Raw genomic sequence first — 19074 nt, 5'->3', positions numbered from 1 at the left:
AGTTGTACGCGGGCTGGATAAGTCCCGGCGGCGGCGGCAGCGGCAGCGGAGGAGGCTCCTTCCCCTGCCTCTCCCTGCGCTGTCAACAAGCATCCCGGGGCGGGGAAGAAACTCCGCGGAGAGGAAGGCAGCGGAGGGGGGCAGCCCCGGCGGCTCGGCTCGGCTCGGCGGCGCGCTGCGGCCGCTGTCCCCGCGTGCCCGGCTCTCCGGGGCTGGCCGGGGGCGGGAGGCGGGGATCCTTGTAACTTCCCCTCTGCTCTGAGCCCTGCCCCGCTGCCAAGTTCTCGGGGCCGGAGCCCAGCGCCTGCAGGCCCCGCCCCCGGGCGATGCGGGGCTGGGCCGGGCCGGGCCGGGAGAGCGCCCACGAGCCGGGCTAGTGGCACAAGTCCGCGCCGCAGTCCGAGGGGCGCCCAGCGCCGCCGTGAGCCCGCAGCTCGCCCCGCCGGCCGGAGCGTTGCCCGCCGCCGCCCCGCGGGGTAGGAGCCACTCGCGCCGCCGGCCATGGGGGGCAACCTGGGCTGCCACCGCTCCATCCCCCGGGACCCCTCGGACCTCTGCCACAGCCGCAAGTTCAGCGCCGCCTGCAACTTCAGCCACATCCTGGTCAACCAGGAGCGGCTGAACATCAACAGCGCCACGGAGGAGGAGCTGATGACCCTGCCCGGCATCACCCGCACCGTGGCGCAGAGCATCGTGGAGTACCGGGAGTACATCGGGGGCTTCAAGAAAGTGGAGGACCTGGCGCTGGTGAGCGGCGTCGGGGCCGCCCGGCTGGAGCAGGTCAAGTTCGAGATCTGCGTGAGCAGCAAGGGCAGCTCGGCGCAGCACTCGCCCAGCTCGCTGAGGAAGGACCCCAACCCCGAGCCGCCGGCCCACCTGGCCGCCGCCAGGCTCAACATCAACACGGCCACGCCGGCCCAGCTCATGAGCATCCGCGGCGTCACGGAGAAGATAGCCCACGGCATCGTGGACTACCGCAAGGAGCACGGGCCCTTCAGAAGCATCGAGGACCTGGTGAAGATGGACTGCATCAACTCCTCCTTCCTGGACAAAATCAGGCACCAGATTTTCACCGAGAGGTCACGGCCCCCTTCCACCAATACCAACGGGGGGCTCAGCTTCACCGTCAATCCTCACCCCAGCCCCACCTCGCTGAGCCTCCAGAGCGAGGACTTGGATTTCCCACCGGGGGGCCCGACCCAGATTATATCCACTCGCCCCTCGGTGGAGATGTTTGGCGGGGTGAGAGATGGCAAGCCTGTGCTGAGGGTGGCTACCTGGAATCTGCAAAGCTGCTCTGTTGAAAAAGCCAACAACCCTGGCGTGCGAGAGGTTGTGTGCATGACGCTGCTGGAGAACAGGTAAACTGCTCAAATGAAATTGCGGCGTTTGGTGCCTTATGTTTCCAAAAAGCAGTATACTTTGATCCTCATTACTACTTCACAAAGTTCTGTGTATTATCCTCATTTTTCTTGGCTCATCCTTAACTATGAGGCAGTGATGGTGGTCCCTCAATGCTTTGGACCTAGTGGGTTAGTGCATCATTTGGGAATATGTATTATGGAAAGGTCAAATGGGCATACTCTGTTTCCCTCTGTCAGGGCAATACAATCCCAGGCATCTACATTTCTTTAGAAAGTTTTGTGTGAATGTATAACAGATTATATTTTTAACTTAACTACCTAGGCCTATAGTCCAACCTTCCAACCCTTCAGATATTACCAAATGAATGTAGCCCACATTCAGAAATGCTTGGGATCTTTAGCCAGTGTAGAATGCTGCAGTTCATCTGGTACCATGTAGCAAGCCATTATGGGCACCCACCATTGCTCTGTGGTGTGCAGTAGTTATTTACTCACAGGTGTGAGTCAAGGTATAAATGTTCTGGGACATCGTCATGGTAAAGGTGGTTGCAATCTGCTTACATCTCTTTTTGTCTGTCTGGTGCTGAATGCCCTATGGCTGGTAGTAGCCTTCAGAGGGGAGAGTAATGCCTCTGGAACCTGCTATCTCAGGCAGTCTGCCAAACCATGGTTTTAGTGAGCTTAAGGGCACAGTTCAAGACCTGTTTGTCTGGTCAAAGATTGGACTGACCTTTAGTAATGTCATGAAATAGTTCTTCTGTTCTTTATGAGTAACAGGTTGTGCCATATTTTGTAACTGTTTCATTAATGTAACACAAACATGTGCTTGGATGATGGGGATCTATGTACATTTCTATGATAAATAGTTGCTTGCTAAACTCTGTGTTTTAAATTGAAGCCATTTTCCCATCACAGAACTGCAAAAGAACTCTGAAGACAACTTTTCTTCCCCTCCCTTCCACAATTAAAAAAACAGCTAATCTGATTTTGTTGTCCAATGTTGTGAAACCAAACTTTGCTCCCTTGCAAGTTTTAACCTGAAACAGATTTGTTTGGATGACTCTCAAACCTCTGAAAATGGGATATTTTGGGGTTGGAAGTGCTGACAAGCCATTATTTATTGCAGTATTACTAGCACTATTTTTTTTTCAAAACTATACTGTCAAGTTGAATAATGGTAATTGTTTATGTGATTACAGAAGTCAGGCTAGCTAGAAATACAAATGTTTTATCACACTATGTTGTGGTTCTTGTTTTGTTTAAAAAAAATAAAGCCATGGCAATAGGCAGGAGAAGTGAGCTGACAAGACTGTGCTGCAATGTTCCTGCATTGCAATGTATCATTGCAATGTTTTGACACAGGAAACTTATTTCCTACAGGCATGACATGGTTTGATAGCAAGAAAGCTATATGGTGATGAAATGGTATAAACCTCTGAGTGTTTGGATGTCTTGCTGCCCATTTCAGCTTAACACTTTGGTCTGGGGTTAGTATTCCTTGACCACTCTGCTATTTCATATTTCCTGTGCTTTCCCTTGACCATGGTCAATCTCCTGTTACAAACTGAAATTACCAACCAGTTGTTTTAGTCGGAGGAGAGCATAAGTGATCTCTAATTTATTTGCTGGTTATATTAAAAAAAAAATCATCACCATTACTAGCTGAGCGTGGCAGTCAATCATTTCCAACTCCACTAGAGCGTGGTTTTTTTTCCACCTGTAAGTTGGAAGCAGCCAGGAACAGTGTGGAAAAGTAAGGGATATCAGAAAACCTCACTAAATAGGACAAAAGGAAGGCCAGAGGGAACACAAGTGGCTGAGGAAACAAACAAATGCAACTAAGTAATTCTCACTAATCTCAGGATGATTAAATTCCAGTACTGAAAGGAAAGTGATTTGATTTACATAGGACCTAATCTTGTGATGTGTTGAGTGCCCTCAACTTCTGTGCATTGAGCTAGCTCAAAGAGCCAGTGATGAATTCAGAGGGAGTTGTGAGTGCTTGGCAAACTCTGAAAATCAAGGCACAAATTTTTAAAAACAGGCAATTTAATGTGCACATGAAATGATGAATGCAGAACAGAGAATTATATGTATACTTGTATATTTTGCACACATAGTTACTTGTACAAATACCCCAAAATATGTACTCACGTTATGAATATGATTTAGATGACTATCTTTGAAAACATGTTCCCTAAAATGTTGATTGAGCCTACTGCTAATGTAATTTTTAGTTTTTCATTTTGTAGACTAGTTTAGGCATTTACATTGAACATGCACTCAAAACCGTGCACACACACAGTTACTGTCAGAGAGTATGGTCTGACGGGTTTCTAATCAGGAGCACATGCATGGATAATGAGAGTCTGGAAGGAAGTGAGAAAGACTAGAGTGTATAGCTAAGCCTACATTTCCCTGGAAACTGAAGTAAATGTCGGTTAACAAACAGCGGGGAAAAATGTTAGCAATAGGCTCATTCAGCAGTTGAGATGCAAGTGGGAAGGAATCTCCCCTCACTCATACTAGTGCTATTGAAGTCAGTGGAGTTATGCTGCTGTAAATTTGACTTAATTGAGCTCAGCATCAGGCCCTGCTGTATGTATTAGTGGAAAGGTTTAAATTTCCCGTCTCCAGTTATGTACTTGTTGGAAAGTGATAAAGTGCCCAGCAGACTAATCCTTGCCCAGTTAGATTAACTTCCGATAATAATCAGCTGTGGAAATTCAACTCTTGCTTGCTCAGTCATGAATACAACACAGAGGGCTTATCAGTACTTGTTGAGTCCAATGGCATCAATGAGGCACAAAGGTGAATGTTCAAGTAGCTCAGAATGTAAAGTGAGCAGATCACATTTGTCACTTACATTTCCAAGCATTGATTTCACCTGTTGTCCAGTGGATTAGGCAGTCTATTTAGCCTTATTGCTTAGCTTGCAGGAATGCATGCATGCTGTGAATGACAGGTTGCTAATGTATTTTCTGCACAGCTATATTAAGATAAACGAACATCTTGTACACACTTCCTTGTTACAGTATATTGTCTAAGGGTCTGGAATACTCTGTGCACCCACAGAACTGCTCATGCTTATTGAGGGCCTGATCCTACACTGCCTGGCACCATGTACAGTCCTCTACATCTGTGCTGTGCAATGTTGGTATGAAACACTGTTAAATCAGGATTACACTCACTTTGCATAGGTGTAAAGAGCTGCGCAAAGTGCAGGGCAGTGGAGAATCAAGATCTCTTTTCTAAGGCTGCCTCTGGCTGTGGTGCTGTTTTTTCTGATGACCAGCCAAGAGGGAGTAGCTTTGAGACTGCCAGATTGTTTTACACAAGCCATCACATGGTTCTGTTAACAGCTTCTTTCAGTAACTATCAACTGGCCAAATTACTGTCTGTATCTGCTTACTACCTGTATAGGACATCCAGTTACCCTAATAGGTGAGGACAGATTAATATAAATACCATTGAGGCCCTGCATAATCTATATATGAAGAATGGTAATGCAGGGAGAGGGAGTACTGTATCCTTTGGTTACAGAAAGAGCAAGAAAGGGTCAAACTCCACATTAAACTGGAGAGTAATCTCTTTAAGAATGAAAAAAAAATCAAGCTCAAGTCCAGAGGTGCTAAGGTTCTTTAAGGATAGCAGCAAAAGGAATGCACTTTGATTGCTCTAGCATCAGCTGCACAAAGTCCATATGCATGATCTGTTACCAGTATATTATTTTAAAATCCATTATTGTGATACAAAAACAAGGAAGCGCAGTAACCCCCACCCACTCCCCTCAAACACTTTGTTACATATATGAAAGGGATCTATTGTTGCATTGCTTGCAGAGGTTGAGAAGCAAATACTTTCATTCCTAGGACTAGAGAGAATTCAGTAGTTTTAGAAGAGATTAACATGGCTGATGTGCTGGAGAACATGTAGTATAATTGGATTAAAGTATCAAATGTATAGTGATGTTAACCAAACCTGCAGCATTTCTGCAGACCTAGTTCACAAATCCAGGATGTATTCGTATCAAAATGCAGATCTCCATCCCCTTGCTGCCCTTAGCCCCCCAGTATAAATGCAAGTATCAGAGGGGTAGCCGTGTTAGTCTGGTTCTGTAAAAGCAGCAAAGAATCCTGTGGCACTTTATAGATTAACAAAACGTCTGTTAGTCTATAAGGTGCCACAGGATTCTTTGCTGCTAGTATAAATGCAGGCACTTTAGAGCAGTGGTTCTCAACCTGTGGTCCAGGGTCTGTGGACCATATCTAAGGGGTCCGCTGAAGACTTGGACTGAAAACTGACTGAACAGAATTCAACTATATATAGAGACGAGATTTCCAATGGACATTTTGTAGGGGTCAGCAAATGAAAAAAGGTTGAGAACCACTGCACTAGACCAGTTTTTATCCCCTCTGAAAGATTTAAAGTAACAGAATTTGGTTTTGAGAGGTAATAAGATAGTTAATGAACATGTTGATGGAGGGATAATGCCACGGTTTCATAAAACATTGAACCAAAGGTTAGCTGTGAGCAGTGATAAGCTGCCAAAATCTTAACAACCGGTTCCCTATAAAAAGTTCTGATTTAAGGGGGGGGAGGGGCCGGGACTGAGGGAGACATACCCATGGGGCCGGGGGCCCCTGCAGGGCCTGGGGCAAATTGCCCCACTTGCCCTCCCCAGCAACCCTAGAGCTTGTAGCCCCCACCCCCCTTACCTTGCCAGCAGCTCAAAGCAGCAGGACGACTCAGGAGCTCAGCTGAGCTGCCCAGCTCTGCTGGGGGGAGACATCCTCATGGGGCCAGGGGCCGGGGCAAATTGCCTCACTTGCCCCTCCCCTCCCCTCCCCTCCGGCCAGCCCTGGAGCTTGCAGCAGGACCCCCCACACACACCTTGCCGAGCCTCTCAAAAAGCAGCAGCAGGATGACTCCAGAGCTCAGCTGAGCTGCCCAGCTGATGCTGGTGGCTGGCCACGCTGCAGCTGGGGGGAAGCGGGGGAAGGGCCGGGGGAGCCTCAGCCTCCCCAGCTGGGAATCCTGGGAGCAACAGGATGGTCCAGCCCTCAGACCGGAGTTCTTTGCCCACTCCCTGGCCCTTTAACAACCGGTTCTCCACAGAGGTCTAATTTTAGGAACCGGTTCTTGGGAACCGGCTCCAGCTCACCACTGGCTGTGAGTCAGGAGAGGGTTTTTTGTTTGTTTTGTTTTTTCACTTGCTGAGAGCTTTTCATGGGGGTTTCCCATGTAAGTTAGGCAAGTTAACCCTCTCCACTCTGTAATTGGAAAATGTGCTAACAGCTGTCAGTGTTTGTCATTATTTGTTTTTTCTTTTAAATATGCTATATGTAAAGTCCTACTTAAGGAAGTGAGTCAAGAGGGTATTCTGTATGGTTATTATAAGGAAAAAAATGTTATCCCCACTGGTATGACCCTGGCTTTGACAACAATCGTTAAATAGCATAGCTTCAGTTTAGCATAGATGTTGCGTTCGTGTGGTTTAGTGGCATTGCAGGGTGTGCTGAACAGTTCTGAAGTACTACAATAAAGTATGGATCAAGTCAGTATACTGTCCATGAGAATGCGATGTTGCACGGGAGCCTCTGCAATGGAAGGGTCCTTCTTGTTAGCCCACACTGGCTGTACTCCAGTGACAGTAAATTCTAGGTGGTCAGTGGTCTGAGGTTTAAAGCAAAATCATGATAGTGTGGTGAATCTTGTATTTCAGTGATGCATTTGATAACTCAGTATTTATTGTATGCTGCTGATTGTTTGTGGGCCAGATCTTGACTTGCTTTACTTACAGATGTGTAGTTCTCTTGACTTCATTTCTGGATCAGCCAATATGTCTCCTGGGACTTCCAATGCAGCATGACCCCCCTTTGCCTGGCTGTGCCTTAAAAACACAATCCATTCTTAAGATTTATAGGATGTATTTGGCTCCCAGGCTGTATGTTGGGTACTCCAGGGCTAGTACATGCTCACATTAGGTCCAAATCCATGTCTTCCTTCAGAAGTGTGGACATATAACTAGGGGATCAGGACAGTCTCCAGCGGGCCACACAAGTCCCTGTGTTATACACAGCTAGCTTCACAGGGGCCCCCTATCAGTGAACATGTGGTTTGAGTTGAGCATGGGTAGGCTGGGGAAGGTGAGGGATTGTAGGAGGACACCACTTCATGGCTCCTCCCATCCTCTCTAGGAAGGTAGGTGCCTTGTAGACCATATAGAGCCTACTTCAGCCATTGGGCTGCAGTAGTCTTTGCAGAACAGCTGGAGAGCTGCATTAGGGTTGCTTCATGGCTTAGATTAGGAGGGGAGAGAGTTCCTTCTGTTTTCCACCCCACAATCTGCCCAGAACTTGGCCCTGCTACTTGGGCGTGCCCTGGGTTTAGGATTTGCTCCTTAGTGCATACCACTTTTTCAGCCCCTTTATTACGTGCAAAGAGTGTGCACTTAGCAGTTGCATCAAGAAGTGTGATTTAAGTACATGCGTGTATAATTTGTGTTGATACAGATAATATATTGATACTGCATCCTCTCATTTAACCACTTACTTGAGGGTTCGCTGGTAATCTTTTAGTATAGGAAACAGCGTGCTTTAAACTAAATGTTCCAAGTGAACATTTGTGCTTCAAAATACTGAGTAGTGACCCTGAAAGGGCCTTTTTTTGGCTATACTTTATAATTAGGCAAATTTAAGATGACATGGGCTTTGAAAGCCAAATCTTGTACTCTCAAAAACAGGAAAAAAGTGCCAAGACTGAGGCTTAAATCCCATGGAGCATACGTCTGATTCAGATGGAAGAAGTCTACTTGGATCTCAGATTACTGTGTTTGATCGTCCGCTTTCATCCCTCACTTTAATCAATCTTTTGGAACTGTCCGCTCTTATTAGTCATAAAATATATAACCAGCATTAACTCAAGTTGTATAATCACAGAAATGTGTACAACTACGGAATCTCTTCAGTTAGACCATCCGGGTTTTGCTTTCAAGACTTCAGAAGCACCATAGTTTGTCACTTGTTTCTTTTTTTTTTAGAAAACAAACATGCAGTTCCCCCAGACTCTTAATCTGTCTTCCTGAAGGAACAACTTGTAACGTGGTTTTATTGTATGTGAAAAGCTGGGAACAAACTTTTTTTTGGGGTGGGGTGGGGGTGGCGGTTTAGTTCTCTCCATTGTTTCCCCCCCACACACACACCTTGTCTAACAGGTGTGAGAGGCAGGGTAATTATATGAGAGGCAATTGTTTTATTACTCTTTGAATTCTTTTGCAGGGAGAGCTGTGGGAGGAGGTTGAAGGAAAGCCTGACAGTTTGCATTCCCTTTCCATTCCCCCTCACCCCCCCCCCAAAAAGATAAAAAGACGAGAGGGGAGTTCATGCACCTGAAGGGTTCAAATAAGTTTTTCTTAAGTCCTTTGTACGTTTTCTGATAGTAGTAATAACAGGTACTAGCTGGTTAGCAAACAAGTATCTTTCAAAGCCTCGTCAAACCCCATGTGCTTGTGTTGGTTATTTTTGTTTTGTTGCTAAAACAGTTGTTGACCCTGCTGAGTAACAAGGTGTGTCTTTATCTATCTGTTTTCCTTTGTCGTGGTAATAATACGGTGGATCACAGCTAAGAATAACTGCATTGCAATAAAAGAGCAGGAAAGAAGCATGGCCCAAATAATGAAGTGGAAGGTGTGAAAGAATAAAATGGGATTCCTCTTGTAATATGTTAGCAAGTCTTGCCTTCCTAAGCTTATGAATTTTTGAATTTAGTGCAACATTCAAGTTTTTTAAAACCAGGTTTGTTTTTGTTAAAATTGTTTTTAACTAAAAGAGTTAAATGAAATTTAAAAAAAAAAATTAAAATCGACTATGTCAGCCAGGTCAACATGAGAAACTTAAAATATTGGCTTCTGCAGCTAACCTAGTCATCTTCACCTTCATTTTCCTGTTTGTTCATAATCTGGAAAAGAAAAACAAGCTTTCCTGCTTTTTCAGGTCCCAAATGATTTCTCAATTTGGAATGAATTAGTCCAATGGCAGAAGAAGCTACTGCTGTTAAAAGTGAGATTATCACGTCAACAGATTCTGAATCCAAGTGCTTAAGTGACTTCCACCAGTTCACTGGAGTGACTTTTTTTAAAACATCATCAGCCAACATATATTTCTTGAATGGTTCCTATTCCCAAATTGGGTCTCTTTTATGGTCTGTTGCCATTATAGGTTTTCCCTAATAGTGAGAGAATGGTATGGTAGATCTCAAATCAATAAAGGCTACACTCAGAAAGACCTCAAGACTTGCTGCTCAAATAGTTTCACTTTTGGAGACACAAATCCATAGTTTGAGAACTGCAAAACCTAAGGTTTCAGAGTAGCAGCCGTGTTAGTCTGTATCCGCAAAAAGAACAGGAGTACTTGTGGCACCTTAGAGACTAACAAATTTAGTCTAATTAGACTTTTCCTGTTGGTATGCATACTTCCCCCTTTTCATGTTCTCTGTATGTATAAATATCTCCTGTCTGTGTGTTCCATTCTATGCATCCAAAGAAGTGAGCTGTAGCTCACGAAAGCTCATGCTAAAATAAATTTGTTAGTCTCTAAGGTGCCACAAGTACTCCTGTTCTTTTTGCAAAACCTAAGCATATCTGATGGTATCTTCTAGACTGAGCACTGAGTCCCATTGGGTAGATAGAAAGATTAACCTAAATAATCTATACAGAAACCCCTGGAACCCCATAAGATTGGGTCCCTAATCCATGAACTATTGGAACTCATTTAAAACTTTTCTTAAAAATTACATGAATATATTGTCTCATACTATAGAATTAGAATTTATAATCCCTATTCCATGATGAGACATTATAGCTCAAAGATATATCTTAATTAAAACTATCTCTAGATAGTTTTTTCTTCAAAAAGTATTTTATCAAAAAAATCCAATTTAAATGAAAATAATCAGACTTTTTATCCACCCTGCTCTGTATATCATCTTAGTGGGAATGCAGCAAGAAATTATTGGCCAGATCCTTGGACTGTGTCTTCTTAAGGAGCGGTGCTGACTTGCACTAGCTGAGGCTCTGGCACATTATTCTTGGCTGCAGAATTATATGAAGAATATAGAGCTCAATGCTGCAAAGTTCTGGGTGGCATCTCTGAGGGCGTGAATGTCCTCAAAATCCATTGGCTTTACTGGGTGTTGGGAGCAATCAGCACCTTGCAGGACTGGGCCCATAAAGAGTGGATGTAGTGAAATAATAATATAGGCCCGGATCATGCTTCCAAGATACCAATGTGGAGGGTACCCTCCATGTGGAAATCACTGACTTACTGACTGGAAGAAGGATCAGTTGCCTCCATGACATTATTTGGCTCATCCTAACCCCACAGATCCTTGCAATGGGAATGGAATGGATGGGCTGGGGGTGGGATGATGGATGTGAGTATTATCTACCACTGCAGTTTTGTAGAGGTTTCTCTGGGTGTCCTGTGGGCAGCAACAGGCAGAGGAGACCTTGACAACGTACCCGGAGCCAGGAAGCCCGAGATGGAGGGGAAACTGAGGACTAGAACCATCCTCTGCCCAAGTGGCTCTAACTTCCTCTGCATCCTTGGGTATCTACCAGGTTTGGGCCAGGCCTCACAACTTTCCCCATTTGAGGGCAGGGCAAACCCACAAGCCTTGCATCTTGGAATTATTGGGGCTGGGAGTGGGAGGGAAGAACCTCACAGGAATTTCCTCTCCCAGGGTCCCCTTTCATTGGTTCTACCACAGAAGAGAATGATCTGGGCTTCTTGTTTACTTTTATTCTCAACTGTTCTGCTATTTTTCCTTTAATTGCTTACAGGCTATTATCAAGCCAAAACATCTTTTCCTGTGCACCAGCATTTAAGATGATAGCATAACTAGAAAAATAGTGTTGGTTAGAGGGAAATCAACAATGTAAAAATAACACTTGTGTTTTGTTTTTTTACCTACTGTACTGTTATTAAAGTGGCACCTAAAATGACCAGAGCTGAAAAAGATTAGAGAGAAAAATACTTCTTTATTTTTCCAGCTTCTGTACTTTGTGCATTTGACAACATAGAATCTAGTCAGTTTCACGCTCTCCAGTTTATTAATAGATGCATTTTTTCATTTAATTGGATTCACTGGCTTTATATGCTGTATGCATCTTGGTAAACTAGAAATGAGTGATTTCTGCAAAGCCTAGCAGATTCCAGCAATGGACATGTAGCAAATTTATAACTGACTTGCGGTAAAACTACACTCTTTGATCAGCAAATTACTCCCTGATGTTTCACAAGGCATGCCCCTGGAAGGTGAACAGATTCCAAGAGGCTATAATCTTTGCCTCTCATGAACCTTAGGGCCACAAGACTATATCAAAGAGTATACCGGGTCTATATGTACAGATGGTTTCCTGTAAGAAGAATTCCCAGTGCTCCAGGGCACTTTTTGAAGCTTTTGAAGATAATAGGTCAGCTATAGGAATGAAACGTTTACACCTTTGGTTTAACAAGAGCAATTAGAAGTCTTCCAAAAGCTGGAGAGGGGAGGGAACTTGCTATAAGAAAAGGCCAGGGTTTAATGACATGGGAGTTAAATACCTAGAGTTATATGAGGCTGTGTCTAAAATCAATTAGTCTGGGATAAAGCAGAATATCCTCTTTCCAGTTGAGTTCCAACCTGATATGAAGTTACCATCTACTCTTTGGTCCAGAAAAAAATGGGACATTTAAGAGAATATTTTTACATATGTAGCTTCCCTCTTCTCTCATTGTTTGGATTTAGATTCCACTTGCTACTAGCATGTCTTTGTCATTATGGCCCAAATCCTCCGATCCTTACTTAGTCATCATTCCTGTTGAAGTCAGTGGGACTAGTCCTTCCTGCCTGAATAAAGACTGCAAGATTTGGCCAGATGGTCAGAGTGAATTGGAAAGATCTATGACAAGAGTGAAATGTGTGTATACATTTTTAATTGCACTGTTTTTATCCTATCCAGGTTTTCCATTGCAGTGCCTGTGTTAGCTCACACAGGGAGACATAGTACCCTTGTTACAATATGCTACAGTAATTCCCCAACACTATGATAATCTGTAGTGTTTGAGACTAATTTTATAGTGTATTATGAAGGTGGCAAAGGTAGGACTTGTCGTAGGTTCTTCATTTGAAGACTTATGTATATTGGAGGTTAGCTATTGCCAACTTTAGGCATGCAGGGTGACCCATAGAACTCATTTTGTTACTCAGGAGTAAAATTAAGCACATGTGATTGTGTTTTCAGGATCAGAGCCATAATGTTACTCAAGTTAATTCTTGACTTTCCCCACTTGGCTTCAGTCTCAGGCTTTGGAGATGAACAGTGAGTTATGGAACACCATGTAACATCTTGAGAACACTTTGGGCGTGGAGTTAGCAGCATGCTGACTGTAAATAGAACACACGGTTGTGGAAAATATGATTTCTGTTTAGAATTTGCTTTAATGTTTTGTTTCATTCTGTAGCATATACAATGTGTCCATTTAACTTTAAAGTTTATTTTCTAACTAAGCAGTTTAAAATATTTGTATAATCAACAACAACAAAAAGTTAGCTTTCAGGGATCACATTTATATTCTTAAAGCTGGGAGTTTATGGGTTGTGTGTTTTTGTATGTTTTAAAGTCCCAGCCAGGGTCCATTGTTGGATTGTTTCTCAGTCCATGGGATTCCAAACAGGCCCTAATCCGGCTGACACTTGTGCATGTGCTTAACTTTATGCACATGAGCACTTCCATTGAAGGCAGTGGTAAGAAAAGAATATTGCCTGGAAAATGTTTGCATCCTTAATGTGCTTATGTGGCGATCCATAGACATGAAACTGCCCAGAAAGTCTTAATTATATTTTCAGGAAAAAAACAACAGAACTAACGATTACATTTGTAAACATACTGCCTTGTACTGAAAACAATATTTATGGAATGTTATAGTTAACTAACATTAGAAATGCAACAATTTCTCATTTAAATTGATCAAATATCAATCTCAAATGCAATAATCCCAGCATTCCCACCTGGTTTGACCTACTATTTGGAGATTTTTGCTCTGGAAATTTCTAATATTTTTTCCAGTTTAAAACCTCTACTTTTTCATGGTTAAACTGCTCGGGTTGCCAGTCCTTACTCTGTGTGCGACGGTGATTCCATTGCTGTGCATTCTGCCATGTCTCTCTTTTGGGCAGTGATTCCATCACTTGAAAAGAAGTTCAATGACATTTTCTTCCTGCTGTTGCTAAGGGAAGCTTTTCAAGACAAAGCTGCCAAAGGGAGGAGATAGTGGTTTAGGCTCATGAGTATAAAGATAAGGAGAAGGAATAGAGATGGGAATGACAGGCCATGAGATCTTCTTTTCCTTGTGCACACATCTTGGTTGTCAGTTAGATAGTTATCCAGCTCCTTTTCAAATCCAGCCACGATATTTGTCTAACAACCTTCCACGAACAGGTTGTGGTTGGAGTTTCTTGTGAAGGGAAGCAGGTAAAGGAAATGCTCTATTCTGCAGGTACTGCCAACTCTCAGCTGAATATTAGCTTTGTTTTGTTTGATTTGTTTTAATTAGGGCTGTCAAGTGATTAAAAATATTAATCTCAATGAATCACGCTGTTAACAATAGAATACCATGTATTTTAAATATTTTTAGATGTTTACTACATTTTCAAATATATTAATTTCAGTTACAACACAGAATACAAAGTGTACAGTGCTCACTTTATATTTATTTTTATTACAAATATTTGCACTGTAAAAAACCAAAAAATTGCATTTTTTCAATTCATCTCATACAAGTACTGTTGTGAAATCTCTTTATCATGAAAGTTAACTTACAAATGTAGAATTATGTACAAAAATGCATTAAAAATAAAACAATGTAGAACTTTAGAGCCTACAAGTCCAGTCAGTCCTACTTCTTGGTCAGCCAATCACTCAGACAAACAAAGTTGGTTACAATTTGCAGGGGATAATGCTGCCTGCTTCTTGTTTGCAATGTCACCTGAAAGTGAGAACAGGCCTTCGCATAGTACTGCTGTAGCTGGCGTTGCAAGATATTCGTGCTTCAACCACCATTCCAGAGGACATGCTTCTAATGCTTATGATGGGTTCTGCTTGGTAACGGTCCAAAGCCGTGCAAACTGACGCATGTTCATTTTCATCATCTGAGTCAGATGCCCAGGGCCGCCCAGATGATTCAGGGGGCCTGAGGCAGCTGCAGTGCTTGTATTCACCCGGCGGGGGTCTGGGTCTTCGGCAGCATTTCGGCGGCGGGGGGCCCTTCAGTCGCTTCGCACCTGGGTCTTCGGCAGCACTGAAGGGCCCCCCCTGATGCCGAAATGCCGCTGAAGATGCGGACCACTGCCGGGCCAGGGACTCGCGGGGCCCCTGTGGGGCCCAGGGCCTAGCGCAAATTGCCCCACTTGCCGCCCCCTCTGGGCGGCCCTGCAGATGCCACCAGCAGAAGATTGATTTTCTTTTTTGGTGGTTTAAGTTTTGTAGTTTCCACATCAGCGTGTTGCTCTTTTAAGACTTCTAAAAGCATTTTCCATACCTCGTCCCTCTCAGATTTTGGACGGCACTTCAGATTCGTAAACCTTGGGTCGAGTGCTGTAGCTATTTTTAGAAATTTCACATTGGTACCTTTTTTGTGTTTTGTCAAATCTGCTGTGAAAGTGTTCCTAAAGCAAAGGTGCTGGGTCATCATCCGAGACTGCTATAACGTGAAATATATGCAGAATGCGGGTAAAACAGAGCAGGAGACATACAGTTCTCCACCAAGGAGTACAGTCACAAATTTAATTGACACATTATTTTTTTAACGAGCAGCATCAGCATGGAAACATGTCCTCTGGAATGGTGGCCGAAGCATGAAGGGTCATACGAATGGTTAGCATATCTGGCATGTAAATACCTTGCAACGCTGGCTACAAAAATGCCATGCGAACGCCTGTTCTCACTTTCAGGTGACATTGTAAATAAGAAGCAGGCAGCAGTATCTCCCATCAATGAAAACAAACTTGTTTGTCTTAGTGCTTGGCAGAATAAGAAGTAGGACTGAGTGGACTTGCAGGCTCTAAAGTTTTACACTGTTTTATTTTTGAGTGCAGCTATGTAACCAAAAAAATCTTCATTTGTAAGTTACACTTTCACGATAAAGAGATTGCGCTTCAGTGCTTGTATGAGGTGAATTGAAAAATACTATTTCTTTTGTTTATCATTTTTGCAGTGCATATATTTGTAATAAAAATAATAATATAAAGTGAGCACTGTACACTTTGTATTATGTGTTGTAATTGAAATCAATATAAAAATGTAGAAAAACATCCAAAAATATTTAATAAATTTCAATTGATATTCTGTTGTTATAAGTGCAATTAATTGCGATTAATTTTTTTATCTCGATTAATTTTTTTGAGTTAATTGCGTAAGTTAACTACAATTAATTGACAGCCCTAGTTTTAATTTAACTAGGTGGAACTGACAATAGACAAAAAATCATCTAACAAAATGGATTTCCCATTGTAAAACATAAAATGAAATACAATCCAAAGAGTCAACACATTAATTTAATGAGTTAATGAATCGCTAGTTGATAAGTGAGGGTTTTGCTGTGTGACGTTGTAGGTGGTAGCAAGTTTGTGCTTTTATAAATCCCTTGCTTCTTTGCTACCTAATTGCAGACTTACACAAAAAGAATACTGATCCCTCCCATGGTTACCAAAAGAACCCCAAGCCTTGAGTGTATTCAATCTACAATTTAGTTGATTATTGTTTTCATATTTTTATTGCAATGCTGCTGACTCTGAGTTGTTTACAGTTTACTTTTCCTTTTCCTTCTGGCTTGTCTATACATCACATGCCTGCGGTTGCAGAATACACAGAAGCAATCTCTCTCCCTCCCTTGTTGGGTTTGTTCCAGCATTACCCACAGTAATTGCCGGTCAATGACCTCTGCAAGAGTTGGTTCATGTAGGGATTAGTGAGTTTCTGCTGAACTTGAAGTTGCTTGCTGTGTTGTATGCAGTAACTGCTGACTTAGAACAACTTGTCTGGTTTCCTTTATTTAAAAACAAATAGAGCCAAATGCATCCCTATTGTAACACCACTGAATTAAAGGGTGTTTATACCTGTACTAAAAGATCAGCTGTACAGTACTGAGGTTTGCAGTTAATAAATTCTGCAGAATGGATATCAGTACAGTACAGAGCTTATAAAATAATAGTACTTTATTTTCATCTTCTCCTTGAGTGAAATGAAAGTGTAGAAAACAGAAAATCCCTGAAAATAGGATAGAGTTGTCTTTCATTACAACAGACAAATATTTCACCTCCCTGTTTATGGTTCTAATCTCATCACAGGATTCCAGCCAACAGGTGTTCCACCTTACGCCTGCCTACAGCATCAAATCAGCCCACACAATTCAAAGTCTCAGTTCTTGCTCTCAACAAACTACAGTGTGAACTAGCATATATATATTTGTCTGTTGTAATGAAAGACAACTCTATCCTATTTTCAGGGTGTTTCAAAGGGATCTCTCTCGCATCGGCAACACAAAATTATTTTATTTTTTGGCTGCTTCAGTCCAAAGAACCTTTAGAGAAGAGGAAGTTTATTTAACCAAATAAGAGTTCAGGGTCTAAACAGAATCATCAGTTCACAGACAGTGTAAATATGTATTTAGATAGTTTCCTCAGTGTGCAGTTGGTAGTAAAAATCTTTATGAAATCATGTGTGTGTATATGGAAGTTGCAATACACAATCAATAGCCACCTTTAAAACACAGAGTATTACGATTTTCTTTTGCAACAAAATATTAGTCCCCATTGTGGCCTGACTCACTTACATTTTGTTTTGTCAAAAGGAGGTTGAAATTCTATTTTCTTTTCTTTTTTTTTTTTTTTGTTTAAACTGAAGTTGTTTTTGGAGTGACCCTATACAAACACAACAATGGATCTTAAATTTATACGGTTGCATAGCCTAAAAATAGCCACACCAATTAAGAAAAACAAAATTGAACTTGAGTGGCTGCATAATATACACACTCACACTTGTACTGCATAAATCAAAGGGAAATTGACTCACAGAAGTGGTTGATATGAACTCTTCTGAACTTTGTGAAAGTCCAGATATGAATTTTGCAGTATGAGTCCATCTCTAAGCCCCCCCTGGAATTCCCTGAGAGTCTTTGACTTCAATGGGAGGTGGACTGAATTGTCACAGTTACTGGGCTAACTGATCCTCTGACCCCTCCTGGTCTCTTCTCAGGCCTCAAGCTGTTACCTCTCTCTTGGGGTGGAATCACACAATTCTCTTAGTTTCAGAACAGGCCCTGGGCTTCAGTCCCCTGTGGTCAACTGTGAGTACCTCAGCAGGTCTGATCTATCTTCAGTGCCTGGGAATAATGACAGTGGTAACCAATGACCAGGCAGCCTTCTTAAAGTAGAACATCTGTTTTTTCTTAAATGCTTTGGTTTTAAATACATGATCTTAAAACAATAAACCCGTTTATATGCATACCTGCTTCTCCCTAAAGCTCACCATTGCCTGGCTCTGGGGAAGGCCCAACTCTTTCATACTCCCTCCTCAGGGCATCTCTCTGTGTCAGCCTGTCCCCCTGCACAGCCCCAGGCACCTCTCCCACCTCTCATCCCCTCCTAAATGGGGCTTTTTAACTGTTTATAGCCCTTCGATGTGTTACTTCCCAGCATTGGCAGAACAGCTGTGTCACTCTGACCTGTTGCCTGGCAGTATGCCGTTGTGCTGGAATTGCTCCCAGTGTTTGCTGGGAGGTTGCTTATCTATTCGTATTGTGGTGTTTTACTACTTGTTTTTTCCAGAGCCCCCTATTATGCTAGCTCAGTGCATTCATTCAGGAAAATCTTATAACCCCATGTATAATAATTTCACCTCACTGGCTAGGTCACTTATTGTATTCCGAACATTATTACTTCTCAGTTCTCTTAGAGTATTACATAGCAGGCACCAAGTCTATCACTCAATCCACTAGTCAGTTCTTAGAAGAAGGCTGAATAAGTCTTTTGATGAGATCAGAACAGTGGGAAATGTTTCAGCAAAGGTATGTCAGTCCAGCCTCAGTCTTCCCTAGTGCCTGTAACCCTTGCTCAGGGGCCTGTAAGCAACACATGGAAGACACCCAGATTCAGAGCATCTCTTGGGCAGCCTTTGCAGCTCCCTGGCAGCAAATTAAGGCTGCTTTTCTCTGGTCCTTTCTCCCCCAGGAAAGGGCATGTGGTTTTAAATGTGTGTGTAAATTGTGACCCCTCTCTGCCAGTAGAAGTATAGAGAGTCTGATCTATAAATCGGAGTTGAGGTTTGTTATGGAAAACCTGCTGGTGTGAAACATTTCAGATTACTGTCAAGTGGTGGTAACTCCTCCAGCATAAGAGACAGTGGTTATTATCTGTATGAATGTAAACATTCCAGTGTATGGGTCAAGTTTTGTCCTTGTGTGGGCACATGCAGCTTCCACCTAAATCCAGAGAGAGGGCTGTGTGTGTGCACAAGTGTGTACAGGCAGCACAGGCACAATATGGTCCTATATGTTTTTAATGTAAACCTTTCTAAAAATGTCTTGACTTCAAGATGTGCAGCAGCTTACTTTTCCTTTACTGAGGCCTCTAATCAGCATTTTAAAAAGTGACATTTTGAAAATCAGGCCCC

The 19074-nt window shown here is 42.8% G+C and overlaps 1 protein-coding gene across 1 annotated transcript in view; it reads left to right on the top strand.

The window, feature by feature from the left end:
• The first annotated feature begins 231 nt into the window (after nt 1-231).
• The window catches only part of EEPD1 (endonuclease/exonuclease/phosphatase family domain containing 1), a 91768-nt gene continuing 72925 nt past the window's right edge, over nt 232-19074 (top strand). Inside the window, exon 1 of the mRNA XM_045007311.1 lies at nt 232-1361. Coding sequence (XP_044863246.1) covers nt 502-1361 — 860 coding nt within the window. The 5' untranslated portion in view covers nt 232-501. The remainder of the gene's footprint in view (nt 1362-19074) is intronic.

This window comes from Mauremys mutica, chromosome 2 (genome assembly GCF_020497125.1).
Source record: "Mauremys mutica isolate MM-2020 ecotype Southern chromosome 2, ASM2049712v1, whole genome shotgun sequence".
Taxonomy (NCBI): domain Eukaryota; kingdom Metazoa; phylum Chordata; order Testudines; family Geoemydidae; genus Mauremys; species Mauremys mutica.
This window is presented reverse-complemented; position numbering and strand designations above follow the sequence as displayed.